This window comes from Myxocyprinus asiaticus, chromosome 50, assembly GCF_019703515.2.
Source record: "Myxocyprinus asiaticus isolate MX2 ecotype Aquarium Trade chromosome 50, UBuf_Myxa_2, whole genome shotgun sequence".
NCBI lineage: Eukaryota > Metazoa > Chordata > Actinopteri > Cypriniformes > Catostomidae > Myxocyprinus > Myxocyprinus asiaticus.
The window spans coordinates 13,695,681-13,715,000 of record NC_059393.1 but is presented as its reverse complement, the minus strand read 5'-3'; the positions used below and the strand labels follow the sequence as shown (position 1 = coordinate 13,715,000).

General features: G+C 39.1%; 1 protein-coding gene across 1 annotated transcript in view; it reads left to right on the top strand.

The window, feature by feature from the left end:
• LOC127439270 (C3 and PZP-like alpha-2-macroglobulin domain-containing protein 8) overlaps positions 1–19,320 on the top strand; it is a 55,379-nt gene that overhangs the window by 913 nt on the left and 35,146 nt on the right. The window contains exons 2-18 of the mRNA XM_051695484.1: positions 4,690–4,841; positions 5,074–5,096; positions 6,124–6,289; positions 6,731–6,783; positions 8,115–8,132; positions 8,768–8,822; positions 9,329–9,442; positions 9,609–9,693; positions 9,775–9,883; positions 10,285–10,512; positions 10,628–10,798; positions 15,801–15,929; positions 16,105–16,300; positions 16,638–16,813; positions 16,909–17,058; positions 17,153–17,311; positions 19,154–19,296. Coding sequence (XP_051551444.1) covers positions 4,690–4,841; positions 5,074–5,096; positions 6,124–6,289; positions 6,731–6,783; positions 8,115–8,132; positions 8,768–8,822; positions 9,329–9,442; positions 9,609–9,693; positions 9,775–9,883; positions 10,285–10,512; positions 10,628–10,798; positions 15,801–15,929; positions 16,105–16,300; positions 16,638–16,813; positions 16,909–17,058; positions 17,153–17,311; positions 19,154–19,296 — 2,127 coding nt within the window. The remainder of the gene's footprint in view (positions 1–4,689; positions 4,842–5,073; positions 5,097–6,123; positions 6,290–6,730; positions 6,784–8,114; positions 8,133–8,767; positions 8,823–9,328; positions 9,443–9,608; positions 9,694–9,774; positions 9,884–10,284; positions 10,513–10,627; positions 10,799–15,800; positions 15,930–16,104; positions 16,301–16,637; positions 16,814–16,908; positions 17,059–17,152; positions 17,312–19,153; positions 19,297–19,320) is intronic.

Here is a 19,320-nt window from a genome sequence, read left to right as displayed (position 1 = left end):
ATTTTTGAAAAATATTTATTGCAATTGTATTTTTTGATATAACATTTAAGCACAACATTAATATTATTTTCTACAAAATATTAATATATTGAAATGTGGTCATGTGGTGTAACCATTATGTAAAAGGTATCAAAATACTTTTTTTGCACCTTGAACACAAGACCATGTACACAACTTAATGAGTAATTAAAAAAATATTTTAACAAGTTTTGCATGTTTTTTGTTTTTTCATATCATGAATTTGAGTCAAGAAGTTTTCTCAGGGTTACTTTATATGACCTGAACAAAATGTATTTTTAATTGATATTTTTTAAACTTCACACAGTCATAAGGGTCTGAAGGGGTCCACTCTTTTTTTATTTATTTATTTTTTTTGCACGTCACATGACCACAAAATGGCAACCTACATGTTGTTGTTGTTTTGTTTTTTTATCACAATAAGACGTATAATTTATAATGGCAATTCAAGCAGAATTAATAAACCATAAAGCAAGGCACATCCATTAAAATATGCAATATCACAGATGGAACAAATACAATACAAAGGTAACAAAACTAAAATAAAAAAAAAAAGAGAGAGAACAAAGAGGGGTCTATTTATTAATCTTACAAATTAAGGTCTTGTATAATTTTGGCAAATTTGCAGGCTATGTTGGTTACACAAGCCAAACCTTTTTTTTTTTTTGTTTGTTTTTTTTTTTTTATAAATTAAAGAAATGTTTTCACTGAATTTCTTTTTTTCCATGAATAATAAAAGAGTATTCTGTACTACTCATGCCAAGATTTATTATTTAAAAATATTTAGCTTTTAATGAGTCATATATTTATTTATTTATTTATTTTATTTTTTGCTGTCTCTGGATGGATCACGTACACATTTTTAACTTTAAGCCCATAAAAAAAATATATCAATATGACTTTTAACTCAATAATTGAAAAAATGTTCATCAAAGAAGATCTAATTAAAAAAAAATTAGTGTCACTTTATGGACTCGGTTACCATAGTAAATGTTTGTAATGGGTGGCATAACTGAACGTATAGGGTGAACAACTGCTCAAAAACTCACAGGTTCTTACAAAACAGTTATTTTGCACTCTGTGCTGTTCTTGAATTATGTTCTCCTGAGCTAAAGATGATCAGCAGAAATAGATGAGAGTTGAACTCAATTTCTGCTTTTGGAGATCCTCAGTGCAGACCAAGGAACAACCTTCAGAACAATGCAGTTTCCCATTACCTTCCCAAGGTAACGTTAGGGCTCTATGCTCTTAAAAAAAGAAAGATTCTTTAGTTTTTTTGCAGGATATGTTCTTAAGTTGGCTGCTTTGTTCTTTGAAGATAAAAAAGTGACTTATAGTTCTTGGAAGAAGATTCCTGTCAAACAAACATAATCCTAACCCTAACCTTGACCAGAACTATTAACGACCCCTAGAATTAAATTAAGCTTTCTGGTGGATAAGAATGTTGTTCAAGCCCCAACCCAAAGCCAAATAATAAACCTAAACTTTAAGTATGATTGGTTGATAGAAATGTTGTTCTGTAATAAACAACGGTGTTATTGGCAAAGTCATGGAAATTCCTAAGGTTATCCATAACCTCAACACTTGCCTTTTATGTAAACTACCCCTAAATCCGAGAGAAATGACAGGTTGAGAATTATTTGTTAGGTTCTCCTATGACATCAGGCTGCAACACTCTTGTTAGTTTTGCTTAGAACTCATTATTTTTAAGAGTATAGTGGTGGAATGATTTAATATGGATTGACTATATGTACTATAGTTGTAGTTGTAGTTGTGCTTTACAACTGGACAATTGCCAATGTTCTAACGCAAATGCTCACCACATCTCAACCAGTTGTCAGTGTTTGATTAATTCTGCATCTTTTGTTCTCCCAGATTTTAATATCTTTGAGCACTATGATTCAATTAACCTGGGGTCCATGAACTTCAGTCTTCTTTATACCAGGTTATACAGCTTAGTGCCAGCCTGTGGTAGTATTTTGAGCACCGGATCTCACCAGAGAAGGTCAATAACCAACTTGCCCTCTCCGACAAAGAGCCACATTCTCTTTAGTCAGCCAGTGGGTCTTCTTTCCTTCAACAAGATAGTGATATCATGTAAACACCAAATAGTTCTCTGCTCACTGCACACATGAGACCATTGTAAGATAGGGAGGTGAAGATCAAATGCAGTCAATTCTGCATAGATGGCTTGCAGAGGATTTTCTCTTGCCTTGAGACTTTAATTGCTTCTGGCCTTGCTGGACTGCAATGCAAACCACATGATATCTCACACTCATGCATGATATTAAACTCAAGGACACTAAACTGCCCAGGTTTATTTGGACATGTATGGGTCAGAGAAACACCTTCCAAACTGTTTTCCGCCCATGCCCTTTTCTCATCGTTTAAGGTCACGGGCACTGATTTTGTTACTGAGTTGTTTGAGATTCTTAACAGTAGTTGAGACAACTTGGATTCCACAGGGGCAAAAAATAAATGTAAAAAAAAATGCCTGAACAATTAGTCTAATGTGTTTTAATGGTGCAGTGAGGTTGCCCTAACTCTTGTCATGACATGCCTTTGAGAAACAAGACTAGATTTATGTTTCAAGTCCTATTTGTTTTAATTACACTGACACCCCAATAAAGAGATGTAAATGCTATTTTTTCTAGGGTGTCATGCAGTTCAGCCCAACTCTGTGACGTTTTCATCTAAAGGCTCAAATATACTTTGTTTTTCAGTGTGTCGTGCAGAGTTGAGCGCTCAGCCTTTCAAAGTATAATATTTTGACCGCAAACGTACTGTTTGACGCATGCACACTACGACTGCTTTGTGATGCTCTTTAATATGGTGAACACCAGGTGCATGCACAGGTAATGCACACAGATGCGGACTGTCCGCGAGTTTAGAAAAATTAGGCTGCAAATGGACAATCCCCGTGAACTGTGCACATGACGAAATTTGTGTGACGTGGCGGCATGCAGACAACCAAAGTATACTTTTGACACGAACACTTACTGTATGCGTACTGTCAAACGCGAAGCCTTGCAAAGACGTGGACTGTCTGTGTGTATAGAGAAACTGGGCCTCATGTGGACAGTCTGCGCAGACCGTGTGCATGATGAAATTTACAGTACATCAATTTACACTGGTGCAGGTAGTGCAGTGTGCCTTCCAGGAATGCATTGTTTACATCTAATCTTCTTTGAATTGAATATTTGCAGTAAACAGAGTTGGATTATGGTCCCGTGAGGGCCCTGGGTACATGTCATTGGAGCCCTCCATGCCCCTAGTAGCTGACCCATCATCCTACTTAAAGCGACAAGGGCATTACGAAAATGCAAAAAAAATAAAAAAAATAAAAGCTGGTGACCCTGGCTTGTGGTGTATGTGCAGAGGGGCCCGATGGACCTTGGGGTCCAGGTGTTCAGCTTCTTTTGGCTGCATGACTTGAGGCTTTGGAAGCTCCTGATAATCTGAGGCCCTGGGACACTGGCGTTTTTCATAATTCTGTCCAAGTGGCAAATATTCGCAATAGGTTAAAGGACAAAGTATAAAGGTTTTTTGGTCTCACACATGCAAATGTAATTGTTGGCACAATACGTGTGGACTGTCCGCGTGCAGCCTAGGACAGTCTGCGTCTTTGCTCGTCATTTGTGTATGTGCCTTGTGTTGACTGCAGTAAAACAATAAAATAAAGCAGTCAAAGTTAGAGGTCAACTGACTAGTTTTTGCCCATACCGATGACCAAGGTGGTGGAAAAGACAGGTAACCTATTAATTGGCCGATAGATTTTAAAATTTGATTTGTAGAATGTTAAAATTTTTTCTAAGTCTTTCCTTACTATGATGGGCACAGACACAGAGGCTACAGGAGTCCAAAATCCCAATAATAATCAAATTTGGTGCATAATGTGAAACTTTTAACTGTAAACAAGCCCGAAACACACCAGGGACTCTTAATTTGAAATGATATATTTCACCAGATGAGGTTTAATGAAGAATACGGTGTAAAATTATTCACAAGATATGAAGTTGGAGACACTATGTGTTTGCTAATGTGGATCGTTCTTTTTGTTTTACCTCTAGAGGCCACTGTTATACAGTAGAATCCTCGAACGCCAGCCACAGAGTAACACGGAGGAATAGTAATTTTAAAAAAAAACTACCGGCATAGATTTTTGCTGATAACCGATTGTTCCAAAAGCAACTATTGGCACCAATTAATCAGTAAAACTGTTATATCGGTCTACCTCTAGTCATAGTACATATGCGTTGAATGTGTCCATATGAGCGTCTGTACCATACAATGGCGTCAAAAGAGTATACAGTACTTTGAAAGGATGACCACTCTGCTGTGCACGAGATATACCAGCATGTGGGAAAAAAACATTTACTTTAGCCTTTAACTTTCAAACTGATTAATGTTGTGAAATCATGAAATTTGTTTTTAGCACAAAACAAAGAATCACAAAACACTTGCCAGTTTATGTTTGATCATCTGACATTTGTTTAGGTTGTCTCATGAAAAGACCATTGTTTGTGTGGGTTTTTTTGTCCTATGATGTGAACTTTGAATGAGCTCTCGAGACAAAACAAGTGTTAATGTAATTGGTACCTTAAAAGTAGTGTTTTGATGGAAACAGACATACACAGCCATTGCTCTATACACCTTTCCTTTGATACACAGGGGTTACCTGATTACTGCACCGTCAGTGTTTCGTGCTGGTGTGGAAGAGGCCGTGAGCGTGACCATCTTCAATGCAGTTGAGGACACGCGAGTAAAGCTGCAGCTCAGCGTCAAGGGCGAGATTGTAACCCACAGTCACGGCACTGTACGAGGTAAGATTTATGCAGGCTCTTGTATCTCAAAGTACAGGTTTGTGAAAGGCAGCCTTTATCTAAATTCTGGCTGACCCATTACTAGAGGCAATGCTTAAATCAGCAATGTCTAACAACACACATGGTTACTAAGCACCATTTGGCCTTCCAAAGGACATAATATAGCACTTAAGAAATTACACAGAAATTATTATTTTAAAGGGTATTGATATTTATTTCTTTTCCATTTCAGATAAAGGCACCATCAAAATAAAGGTGAGCCAATCAATCGAGTCATCAGCCAGTTTAAGCTATCTTTACATCAGTTCAAAAACCCATTGCCCCCTTCCCCACAAGCTCCTTATCTGCATGTATCAATGACATCAATACCTGGATGACCAATAATTTTCTCAAACTTAACACTGACAAAACTGATGTACTTTTAGTTGGTTCCACAAACCTTACATCTCGCCACTCTGATCAGTCTGTTGATATTGATGGTGTCCTTCGCTCTCCTTCCTCCCTCACATCTCTTCTCTCACAAAAGCTGCTTTCTTTCACCTCCGTAATATTCCCAGTCTACGGCCCATTCTCAATATAAAAGATGCAGAGACTCTTGTTCACGCTTTCATCACTTCACGACTTGACTATTGTAACGCCCCCTTTTCTGGTCTCTCCATTAAAACAATCAATAAACTGCAGTACATTCAGAATTCTGCAGCTTGGGTTCTCACTTACTCCAAGAAATCATCTCACATCACCCCCATTTTACATACACTGCACTGGCTATCTGTCTCTTACTGCATTCAGTATAAATTACTCCTCACAACATGCTCTACAGCTCTACATGGTTTTCCCCTTCTTTACATCACAGATCTTATTCATCCCTACACACCATCTCACTCACTCAGGTCTTCTGACTCTGGTTTACTACTCATCCCACGTTACAAGCTAACATCACTGGGTGGCAGGGATTTTAGCACTACTACTCCAACATTATGGAACTCTATCCCACAATCCCTCCATGACCTCAACACCATACATGATTTCAAAACCCATCTCAAAACATATCTCTGTGCCCTATGCCATTCTGACTCTCAGTTGATCTGCTCTTCTGTTTTTTTTTTTTTTTTTTTTTTTTGCTACTTGTGAAGTGACCTTGAGTTTGTAGAAAGGCGCTATATAAAATAAACATATTATTATTATTATTATTAAGCCCTTATTCCTCAATGTGAACTTTCATTAAGTAATAGTTAGCATAGAGTTATAGGACCTTTATGCCTAATTACCTCAATCTGCTCAGGTGCCATCAGATCTCAGAGGTCAGGCACATCTAAAGGTGTGGGGGAACTGCCAACTCAATGAGGGTGGCTACATCTTTCACAACCATACCACTGTGACAGTGGACAGCAAAGGAACAACTGTTTTCATCCAGATCGACAAGCCAGTCTATAAACCTCAGCAGAAAGGTCTCTCTCCTCACACCAAACAGTCATGAATTAATAATAGTGTTAATTGAGTTTGTAATTCTAAATATCTTGAAACTGCCCGAAGATATTGGCCATGTTCGAAATGAAATACTAGTGTACTGCATAATGTGCAGAATATGCTGTTTATTACCTACTTTTTTTTTAATATTATGTGAAACAATGCAATATGTAATAATAAACATTTCAAACATTAGTATGATGCATTGTTGCTACATGAACTGATTGCTTGCATGTTTAATTCAGAGTGTCCAGTTATCATTTTGTAAATTAATATGGTTGTTATTCACTTTTAATGGTATTCATTTGAAATGTTATTTATTTTTATGGTAGTATGCTATTCAGAACAGCCAGTGTGTCATGATTACCGTTGAGAAAGAAGCAGTGTTACTAATGTTTTTGTTTTCTGTCTTTCCTCTCTAGTTCTTATAAATGTATTCGCAGTCACGCCAGACCTAAGGCCTACCAGTGAAAAGGTAGCGCAACTTCTGTATAATTTTTAGGAAATCAGTCCTGAAGTGACCTGTACAAACACTGAATAATGCTTTGTAGTGGAGGAGCATAGTCCCAATTAGAATTGTTTATTTACTGTCTAAAAATCTTGCAAACAATTTATGAAGGGAGCATGAGAAGCAGGTTAGCTTAGCAGCACAAACAAACATTTTCACCACAGACAACTTGGAATCAACAGTTTTTTTCCGAAAGTAGCTCCAAGCGTAACGTGTAGCTGTGCGGACAGTGTCCTTATTGAAAGTTAGTCTGGTAAAAGTTGGCTGCTCTTACAGATACCGAATTGACGCAGATCTTGAAAGGACTAAAGAAACTTTTTACTATGTAGCAAAATAGTGTATAATAGAGTACAACAGTTTGGTTCTGGGAGTAAAAATCTCATTCATTTTCTTCATAGATTCATGATTTTTAACAATAACTTAAAACCTTTAAAGACAGACCTACCATGAGCTTAAATCATGGTTAAATGTGGAATTTCAGTTGAAGGGGAAATCAATGAATCAGAGAGTCGCTGCAAAAGAGCTCTGCAGCGACCACTCCCTTCCATGACAAAATCAAGTCTGTCTCCTACAGTTTCACTTATATATTTGAAAATGTTTTAATGTTTTGTAATAAACTTAAAATTGATTCTATACTTATAATCAACAACTTCAAATCAGTAGTTTTACATTTTTCCATACTCTAATGGAAAATCCAGCTTAAACTGATAGCTGTGTTTTGGAACATGGTAGCTGGTTTCTAGCTGGTAATGAGCTGGTCTAAGCTGGTCATTAGCTGGTCCAAGCTGGGAGACCAGCTTAGACCAGCTACCAGCTTGTCATACCAGCTCAAGGTGGTCAAGCTGGTTTTTGGAAGATGGTAGCTGGTAGCTCATGACCGGCTTGGACCAGCTTGGACCATCTACCATCTTCCAAAACACAGTTACCAGCTTAAGCTGGATTTTCTAGCATGGTAGTTTTTAATTCATTATGAAATACGCAATGCTTCATGATATTGTAGTTAATTTCGTCATGAAAGACGTTCAGTACACAGTCTTAGTCTCCTTTTGTTTGATTTTCAAATACTTTTTTGCTTCAAATCAAAGTATGTAATGTTGTGATTCACCTCGGATCAGGTTGGTTTGGTTTATGTCTTAAAATTCTTTAATGGCAAATTTTTTTAAATCCCTGTGGAAGAAATAAATGGAGAAAAACTATTCCATAACAAAGATGACTGAAAAAGTGGGTGGGCACTGTTGCACTCTATATGGGTCATCCTTATCCTTCTAATCACTTCTTTCCTTTTTATTGTTTTTCAGATTGACGCTTACATAGTGGTGAGTGAAGGCTGTGGGGTAGAGACCGCTCTGGATGAGAAGTGCGATAAGAGTGTTTATATCCCAGCAGGGCCCATGTTCAGAGCTATGGAGCTTGACAACTGGCCGGTGGTGTTGGGTTCGACCCTAGAGCTGACCCTAACTGGTGACTAGAGAGATAAAAGGGAATAAGTCTTCTTGGGCAATTGCTCCCTGCTGCTCTATGCTTCCAGTCTTTTCCCACATGCTGCTTGGCCTTTGAAGCATCTCTTGGGCAAACACTGTTGCTTGGTTCCAGAAAATTCCTCTAAAAGCTGTGCAAATGGCCAAAGGGGGACTAGAAAAAATGTTTGCTATGTATACAATGTTTAATGTTTATGTTAGTTTGGCACCGTCGGCTTCTGACTCTCGCTAGAGGAAGTGTCAGTCGGGGTGTGTGTAGTTTTGCCTTGATTGACAGGACTCCTGGAGTGTTGGGCCTTTGAGTCAAGGCAAGGTCAGTTTGTTTAAAAAGCATCATTGGATTTGGAACATGTTTGCTTAAGCCTGATTCTTTGCTGCCTTCTACAAGTGTAAAGTGGCCTCTGAGTTTAAGCCAAGCAAATAAGCAAAAATGTGACTATTTTTTTACCAAGATTACCACTTTGTTTACTCAGGACCCCAGAGGCTCCCGCATAGTCCAGTGGAAAGATTTGAAGTCTATTTGTTGTGGTAAGAACTGTAACTGTCACGTTATGTTGCTTTCTGTATTCGTGTTTTTGTCTTTTTTAATTATGTCACCATCATTGTATCACACTGGCCCTGTGCCAAATGGCACTCTCAGCCCTTGCGGTCCTCCTCTAAGTCTACTTTGCTGCATGGACTGTTGGGTATTAGTTTGTGGTGGAGTCTGTGCCAGTGTGGGCTCAGCAAAAGTCGGGCAATTGTGAGTACATCTGAGCCCTTAAGGATGCATTCAACATGCGCACAGACACGGACATGTGCACAAGTTTACAAATGCTGGGCTGCATGCAGAGTGTCCATGCAAACTGTGCTGGTGACGAAATTTACATCATGTGCACTGTGCGCAAGACGTAGTGGCATGCAGAAAACCAAAGTATACTTTAGCCTTTAGTCCACGTCCATTTCGTCATTTTGGACAGGGCCACTGTAAAATAAAGACCCTATGATATCTAATAAACTTTGATTACACTGATATTCTCTGTCTATGTTGTCAGGAACAGTCAATATGAGCTTTCCACTGTCAGACCAACCTGTCTTTGGCGAGTGGTTTGTCTTTGTGGAGATGCAAGGCCACACATACAACAAGTCCTTTGTTGTACAGAAGTATGGTAAGTTGCTTAAATAACAAGAGTTAGAGAAAGAATGAAATGGTGAAATGTCAATACTGTATAGGAGACCATTGTCAATAAACCTGGATTTGAAGAATCTAGTCTACTTTACATGTTGCTTCCATATTGGTGTGCATAATAGTTTTTGGTGGTTCTTCTTGAACAGTTATGCCCAGGTTTGAGCTTATCATTGAGCCCCCTCCCTTCATCCGAGACCTGAACTTGTGTGAACAAGTCACAGTTAAGGCAAGGTAATAGAGAGAATCCTCCTGACATCTCACAAGTTGGTTAAAAATGGTTTCCAATTTCACAGTCACCCTGTCGTCCACCAGGTACATCTTTGGGAAGCCAGTGACGGGCAAATTAATGGTTAACATGACGGTGAATGGTGTAGGCTACTATAGGCATGAAGCTGGTCACCCAGTGATGAAATCAATGGAGGTAGGTGTATTCTTAATAATTTCCCTGCTGAAAGGACCAGCATAGTCTCCATCAGGCTTCTTAACCAGTTTAACCAGGAAGACTTCCTTGGTCAACCAACCTCACCAGAAGGACCATGTTGGCCGACCATTTTTTAATAATATAGCGACAAGTGGGACACCCTACAGTCTTGTGGACTTCATGGGCATGTATTAGCAAAGGCCATGAAACCACAAGTGCACATCAAGTGCCTAAGTATACAAGCACCCATACTGCACTAACCAGCATGTACCTATATTGAAATTCATACTGGTCTAAGCTGGTCTTTTCAGTAGGGTTTGTCATAGTATGGCCTTTTTAGTTCCAAAGGACTGCAAAAATAATTACTAACTTAACACGGCCTTCCCTTTTCTCCTATATAGATCAAAGGTTCAGCAACTTTCAGCCTCTGTGTGAAGGACATGATGCCCTTAGAAGTTACTGACCATTTCCGGGGTGCGGTCAACATGTGGTTGACGGTGAGCAGTGTGGACGGTGGACGACAGACCATGTTTGATGATTCAACACCAGTACATAAGCAGCTCATTGATATCAAGTACTCAAAAGACACTCGCAAGCAGTTCAAGCCTGGTCTGCCTTACAAAGGGATGGTAAGGGAATGCTCAATCTCCTGTTGGTCTATGTTTAATTGAGAGACAACATGTTCTGATGATCTAATGTCATCAGTGCTAATTTGGAATGATTGTTTTTCACCACTGACCTCAGATTGAGGTGACCTATCCAGACGGGAGCCCAGCGGATGGAGTACAGGTGCGAGTTAAGGCAGAACTCACCCCAAAGGACAACGTCTACACCAGCGAATTGTCCTCGCGCAATGGCAAGGCCATTTTTGAGATCCCCTCTATCCCCACAGCTGCCCAGTACGTCTGGTTGGAGGTCAGTGGGAGGGATTTGGAGATGAAGCCTAGTGGTAAAGGGGCTGGGTTGGTAACTGAAAGGTTATAGGTCCATCCCTGAATGGGGTGATCCCTGAAGGTCTACCATTGTACCCTTCAACAAGGTACCTGACCCTAGAAGTAGTTCCAAAGGACTATAGTGTTGTTGCCTTCACACTAGAGGTTTAGGTATGAACCTGGGTTTTACTGACCATAAAGTTTGTTACATTAGATTAATGTGAAAGCCATCTTCCAAACTCGGGTGTGCACCTATGAAGCGCACTTAAGTCTCTTTGAAAATGGTGTTCTGGGGTTTGTTCTCCATTTTTACTCACTGTAAAAATTAAAAGATAGTTGGGGCATCATTTAGGGTTCTTCAGTTGCCACACCAGTGGAACCCTCTAAAGATCCTCCAGGCACCCTTTTATTTCTCTGAGGAACTTACACTTATTTTCGCAAGAACTGCAAGTACTGTCAATGGTTCCTTCAGTAACCCCATAATGGAAAGGCTTTGAGGCTCTTGAAATATATTTTCATTTTCCTTGTGTACATAAATAGGATATTTGAGGCTCCTTTGGAGAGTGCCTGGAGGATCTCCAGAGGGTTCTGTCAGTATGGCAGCTGAGGAACCCCAAATGGTGCCTCAAGTATCTTTTAATTTTCACAGTGGATGGAAACGCAATCCAAAAGTAAAATTCTTTTGATTATTAGAATTCAAACTATTGTTCACCAATAGTTTGGTAGTGGCACTGAATCAATCAATTAATCAATCAATCAATATTTATTTATTAAGCACATTTAAAAACAACCATGGTTGACCAAAGTGCTGTACAAGGTAAAATAGTTATTGCAGGAAAATAAAACATACAAAGCAGATAGAAATACAGTAATAAGAAAATAAAACGATAGAAGGTCACAATAATTAAAGAGTATTGAAAGCAAAATAAAATAAATATGTCTTTAGAGCAAACTTGAAGGTTGAAATTGAGGGAGCTAATCTAATATGTAGAAGTTGACTATTCCATAGTTTCGGTGCAGCGACTACAGATGCTCGATCACCATGTTTTTTTAGTCTAGATCTAGGCAGAGAGAGTAAACCAAAATCTGAAGATCTCAGAGTTCTAGATGGAGTATATGGCTGAAGCAAGTCTGACAGATATATAGGGGCCAGATGATGTAGTGCTTTGTAACCAAACAGGAAAATGTTATAGTTATCTATACTTGACAGGAAGCCAGTGCAAAGCAATTAGAATTGGTGTAACTGACTCGTACTTGCGAGTCCCCATGATAAGTCTGGCAGCTGCATTTTGTACCAGCTGTAGACGAGAGAGGGAAGACTGAGAGACACCATAGTTAAGTGAATTACAATAATCTAAACGAGATGTTACCAAAGCATGAATGACAGTTTGAAAGTTGCACGTGGATAAAAAAGTTTTTACTTTGGTGTGAAGGCGAAGATGAAAAAAGCATGACTTTACAACCGTACTAATTTGTTTATCGAATTTTAAATTGTTATCAAATTGTACACCCAGGTTTCTGGCGCACTGTGTTTTATATGGGGCAAGAGAACCTAGGTCGAGGTCAGCAGCACAATTTTAGTTAGGCCCAAATAAAATAATTTTTTCTTCATTTAGGTTCAGGAAGTTATTTGCAAGCAATAACTTAAAGAGCACCTATTATGGTTTTTCAAATACTAACTTTCATGTAGCGTGTTATATAGTTGTTTGTGAATATAAAGAAGTCTGCAAAGTTTCAAAAATCAAAGTGCATGACAAATGGAGTTATTGACTCCCAAAAGAAAGAACTGATTCTGAACACCTGAAACGAGTCGTTAGTAATTCCAGACTTACTTCCTGTACTAACCTACGTAATTTGGTAACAAAAACCCACCTCTGGTCTTCATTGGCTGCTCGCGAACAGCTTTGACCCACCCTCAAAAAGCGGTAGACAAATCACAACAGACTGGGACATCTGACCAATCAGAGCAGAGTAGGATCTCTGAAAGGAGTTTAGAGTGAATCCTTTAGAACGGATCATTGAACGAGTCATTTTTGACACTAGGAAAAAAGGTAATGCTGCAATTTAAATTAGCAAATTAAAGTGTTTTTTGACCTTGGATGCAAGTAAATCTATTGTATGAGTCATTTAAAACAAAATTAGGCACATTTAAAACCATAATAGGTGCTCTTTAAACTCTTGTAAACAGTCCAACAAGGGTTGTAAGGCTGATTTATCGTCATGTTTTAGTGGAAGATAGATCTGAGTGTCGTCAGCATATAAATGAAAAGCAACTCTGTATTTATTAAAAATAAAAGCAAGAGGGAGCATATATAGGGAGAACAACACTGGACCAAGGATTGATCCCTTAGGAACTCCACATTTGAGAGCCAATGCGAACACTGAACCACTTATTTGTCAAATAGGAGCGGAACCACTGTTGTACAGTACCACGAAGGCCCACTGCTATCTCCAAGTGAGTCAACAAGATCTCATGGTCAACCAGATCGAACGCAGCACTCAGGTCCAACAAGACTAAAGCCATGGATTTCCCTGAATCAGTCTCGGTGAAAATATCGTTGGAAACTCTTAAAAGAGCCGAATCGGTACTGTGTAAGGGTTTAAAACTGGATTGAAAGATTTCATGTATAGAGTTAACAGTCAAATATGATTGTAATTGAATCAATACCACTTTCTCTAGAATTTTTCTAAATAAAAGGTAGATTAGAAATCAGTTGAAAATTAGACAAAGTGGAGTGATCAAGGTTTGGTTTTTTGTAGATATGGTGACACCACAGCATATTTAAGGCAGTTTGGGAAAGAACCAGTAGCTAGACATTTGTTAATGACCAGCAACAGAGCAGGACCAACAGTGTCAATAATTTGTTTAAGGAAAGTAGGCGGATTAACATCCTGGGGACATATTGTTGGCTTTATGTGACCTACAATTTCCCTACATAAGCCCAAGTCAATAGTCTTAAACTCAGACCAAGTGACAGAGCATAGTGAAATATTAGTCAAAGTATAATCCGAGTGAGACATCTGAGATTTTAAAATTGTAATCTTCTCTTTAAAACAATTTCCAAAATGTTCACAGAGAGACAGAAGGCTCAGAAAAAGGATGCACAGAAGGGTATAAATGGTAGAGAAAATTATTTTTGGTCTATGGCAATTGTTTGTGAAAAGTTCAGAAAAATATATACATTTAGCAGCCTTTGCAGCTTTCTGAAACATGTTGTAGGAGTTACTCAAGATTTCATATGAAACCTGCAGCCTGTCCTTTTTCCATTTACCTTCAGCACGTCTGCAAGCCTGTGTGAGTGAGTGTGTAGTATCATTATGCCAGGGCACTGGCACAGGCTTATGATTTTTAAACCTTAAGGGCGCAATGGAGTACATGATATCGGCACAGGTGGAATTAAATAGATTAAAATTTTCATCTGCATCCATATTATGCAGAGTAGAGTCTATTTCCAGAGATTTGCATACTTCCTGATATGTAGTTGAAAACTCTTCTCTGGAGCGTGGAGTGAGAGAGCATGATAGACGTGCCAGTGATGGATTTTTCAGGGTTCGGCCAGCAAGAGGAACAGAGAAAATTACAGGCCTGTGGTCAGAGAATGTTTCACAGCTGATTTCTATTTCAGAGATTGAAAAACTATGGGTTAAAATTAAATCCAATGTGTGACCTTGAGAGTGTGTGGGACCAGATACCCATTGAGCAAAGTCAAATGACTCAATTAGATTAAGAAATTCAGTAGAGTATGGTTTGGAGGCACAACATACATGAATGTTGAAATCACCCAACAGCAATATTTTTTCATGCCTAGTAACTAAATCTCCTATAAATACAGCAAACTCGCTTAGAAAGTCCTTGCTTTGGTGAGGTGGACGATATATTAGAGTTATAACAGTGGGGTTTACTAAGACTAATTGGAAGATTTGCACCTCAAAACTGTGAAATATGCCTGTAGGTAAAGGTCGACAATGAAAAGTGTCTTTAAAAACAGTCACAAGACCCCCTCCACGTCCAGATGAACGCGGGGAGTTTAAGAAATTACAGCCGTGAGGCACCAATTCCGAAAAAGGATATAGCTCGCCTGGCTTAATCCAAGTTTGAGTAACACATAAAAAATCCAGCTCATATGAGGTAAAAAAGTCATTTATAATAAAAGATTTGTTTACCAGAGACCGGGCATTAATAAGAGCCATCTTCAACTGCGATGAAATTTTCACAGACTGTGTTTGATGACACAGTGGACGAAGGTAATGAAAATTTGCTCCTTCACGGCGAGGATGTGGAGAAATCCAACATGGAAGTGCAGAACAGAATCCAGGTATAATAGGGCACAGCCATCGATGTAAACTATCCCGAGGACACCGACCAGCACTGAGTCGATGGACGAATCCAGATCCACATGAGAAGGAAGGAAGCTGGGCGCCACAGTCCTGCATCAAGGCCGATCTGAGCCGCACAGCAATACCCCCATGCTTTCCGCGCCTCCTCCGGCGTCTTCGCCAAGACAGATCCACGGGAGGCCAACACAGGTATGCAGGGGGATGAGAGGAAAATGGTGGAGAGCAGAAACACAGTCCGCAAACATCATGCCTGGGCAGGGAAATGACCACACTACGAATGTTGAGTAGTGTTAGGCGGTCTTAAACCAATGTAGAGTTGCAATTTGAGGTTAAGAAAGACAATAATAAAAAATAAAGTTGACGCAAAACAGACAATATCTTCAATTTCTATCTTTCAGATTTCATTTTGTTTATTGGTAATAGTGACAAACCAACGCAAGTGGTAATCATGTTGATGACGAAAGAGTTTTTGGAAACGTATTGCAGTTCAGAACTAGCCACAATATCCAAAGTGACTCATGTTGTTGTCAAAATTGACCAAAATCGAATTTCAAACTCGGATATTTCAAACTTTGTATAAGTGTCAATTACATGAAATGTTAGTAAATTGTCAAGTTAGTGTTTTATATTTTTATCTTTTCTTACAGTCAAAAGTGACGGCAATTGACGGCAAACCTGCAGGAGACCAGTATCTCCCCAACTATCTTTCCATCAGTAGCTGGTATTCTCCTAGCAAGTGCCACATCATGCTCCTAAATCCCAGTGCTCCTTTCATGGTAAGGCTTGCCAACATCTTTATACATACACAATAGCCAACAAACGAATGCGAGACAATAGCATGACATTTAGTAAAACAAAATTTGGTAAAATGTAAAAATCCAGTCAGCTATTTTGCTTATACCTTGTATGTTCATTCAGCTTTTAATCGTGGAAGCACCTGCTTTTGTTTAGATTGGACAGGAAGCAGAGATTTCTCTGAAGTCCACCTGTCCTTGTAACTTCACCTTGCACTATGAGATCGCCTCTCGTGGGAATATCGTGCAGTCGGGTCAGAGACATCTGAACAGCACGGCCTATCGCAGAAAGAGAGCTACAGTTACCTTCGATGCAAACATTCATACAACTACCAAACCAACACATCACTTAGGTCAGTAGTGCTGCAAGAAGTGGCAGTAACTGTGAGCTACAGTATAAAAGGTTGAGATTTGTTTACACATTTAATGACAGTACTAAAACAACATTATTGATATTTTGAAGCCAATATTAAAATAGTTTATGTGTAAATTGTTTGTTTATTTATACTTTACTTTCTCTTTATATAGAATGAATCACTTGAGTACATTGCAGTAGAATTATGTACATCTCTACATGACAGAATGTTTTGAAATACTACATTTAGTTCATAAAGGTAATTTTATTCATTTTTGTCTATTTTACTCCTCCTTATTTTTCCCTGTCCATGTTTTTGTCCTCTGTCTGCCCAGACTCTGGTGTTTCCTCTTCTCAAGCCGAGACGGACAGCTGTTTGTCAGTTCTGCGTTTCAACGTGACTCCTTCTATGGCCCCTCTTAGTCGTTTGCTGGTCTACTACGTGCGGGAAGATGGTGAGGGAGTGACAGACAGTCTACAACTTCCTGTGCAGCCCAGATTTGAAAATGAGGTTCCTGATTCCGTAATGCTCACATCGTAGCCAGTAAGCTGAGATGCAATCCTGGCTTTTAAAATATTGACACATATCTGTTTAATTGTCTTTAGGTGTCTGTTTCTTTGTCCACAAATGAGTCAATGCCAGGCAGTCCGGTCAGTCTTAAGGTCAGAGCGGAGAGTGGTTCATGTGTATGTGTGGCCTTGGTGGACAAAAGCATGTACCTTCTCAAACCAGGCTTCCAGCTCACACCAGAGAAGGTCAGTCCTCATTAAGACATCTCTTCATTCATGTTATGAATATCGTGTGACTCTGGAGTAAGATTACAGTCTGCATGGGTGTATTGGTTTGCAGGTGTTCAAGGAACTGGCTGACTTTGACGTATCTGATGCGTTCGGGGTACCCAAAGATGAGGGGCATTTCTGGTGGCCCGGATTGTCATCACGGCGACGTCGTTCTTCTGTGTTTCCATGGCACTGGGACATCACTAAAGATGCCCGTTTTGCTTTTACGGTGAGTACCTGTTTCCACTTCGGTAGTTGACAAAATTACATTCTCAACATTAAGATTTTGGGTTAAAATTGAGCGAATAATTAGCATTTGACCATCAAGTCCCTTGAATAATTAAAAATAACATATCTGATAATCTATATTATCTACAAAAATTAAAAATACTAATGGACAAAATCCATTAACGGCACACTGCAGGACAGTAAAAGAATATCTTTTAATGACAATAAAAACTGATTAAATATAATTGTGTTAGAGGCAAAAACGGTGTATCCTACAAAATGACTCTTAAAAATCTGTCTAAAAATAAGGCTTTGTAGACATTGTAGATGAGAAAACTTTAGAGACAATTTCATATTCAATTGTATTTTTTTCTATAATTCATATTGAAATAATTCTCAGACATTTTTTAAGACAATAGACCCCTATGGTATAATGCAATATGCTTTTTCATTTGATTTTAACAAAATAATTATTAATTAAATAAGATTCCCATATTCCGATAAAAATTGCGTGATGAAATTGAGACACACAGAGAAAGTTGATAATTGATTATACAAGGCGCATTATTCATCATAAATCATCCATTATCATTATTAAATCACACAATTAATATAGGAAATAACATAAACATAAAATTGCTAAAAAATGAGTTTAAACGCCGTGGATCGCCTGCTTGGATTATCACAGACTGACCATCAAGATTTGTGAATTATTAGAGGAACATTTGATCCTTATCCTGAAGTTCTTGATGGCTGATGGAATACGTGCTTCAGAAGAAGATATTAGATGTGCACTGGAAGGGAAGAAAAAGCTGGATTTCCATGAGGTTTGTGAATGATATCTGTTTAAACTAGATATCTGCATATTTGCAGACAGTATACGATAGAAGTTTTAGTGATATTTGTCTTTTTATCATTAGACAAGACAATTAAGAGATACAGGGAACTGTTGAGGAGAGAGATGGAGAAGGAAACAGGCGAGCACTTTACGTGTCTTGGCTCTGTTTTGCGGACTGTTTAAACCGGCCTATTATTGTAGTGTCACGATGGCACGTAACAACAAAACGTACTGTGACTGGTTGTTTACATGTCTCAGACACTCCTTCACATGCAAGCAGGCAATTCTCTGCACCCTCGTGGTCTTAAGAAATCAATTGGCCAGAGTCGCAAGTTCGAATCCAGGGCGTGCTGAGTGACTCCAGCCAGGTCTCCTAAGCAACCAAAATGGCCCGGTTGCTAGGGAGGGTAGAGTCACATGGGGTAACCTCCTCATGGTCGCTATAATGTGGTTCTCGCTTTCGGTGGGGCGCATGGTGAGTTGTGCATGGATACCTCGGAGAATAGCGTGAAGCCTCCACACGCGCTATGTCTCCACGGTAACGCGCTCAACAAGCCACGTGATAAGTTATGTGGATTGATGGTCTCAGACGCGGAGGCTACTGAGATTCGTCCTCCGCCACCCGGATTGAGGCGAGTCACTACGCCACCAAGAGGACCTAGAGCGCATTGGGAATTGGGCATTCCAAATTGGGGAGAAAAAAGGGAGAAAAAAAAAAAGAAACCAATCGGCCAAACTGTCAAATCTATCGGTCAATGCCGATAAGTAAAAAATTCTGAATATCGGCCGATTTATCTGCCTCAGCGATATATCGGTCGACCTCTAATCATCATAAAATTCAATATATACTTTTATTTTAAAATATTTTAATATCTTTTTATGAAGGCACATTGAAAACATGCATTCACGTCACGTCAACCTCCTACATATTAATGCCATCTATAACTGATTACCAGACATTTATTGAAGACGTCAAACACTAATATGTCAACATACCTGTTGTAGGAGACAGGGCTGGTGGTCATGACAGACGTGGTGAGTCTAAATCACAGGCAGAGTGGAGGGATGTACACAGACGAGGTTGTGCCCGCATTCCAACCACACACTTCCACCCTTGTGGCAGCCATGCATGCACAGTCTGGGCCACGGTACACTCAATAATCGCAATATTC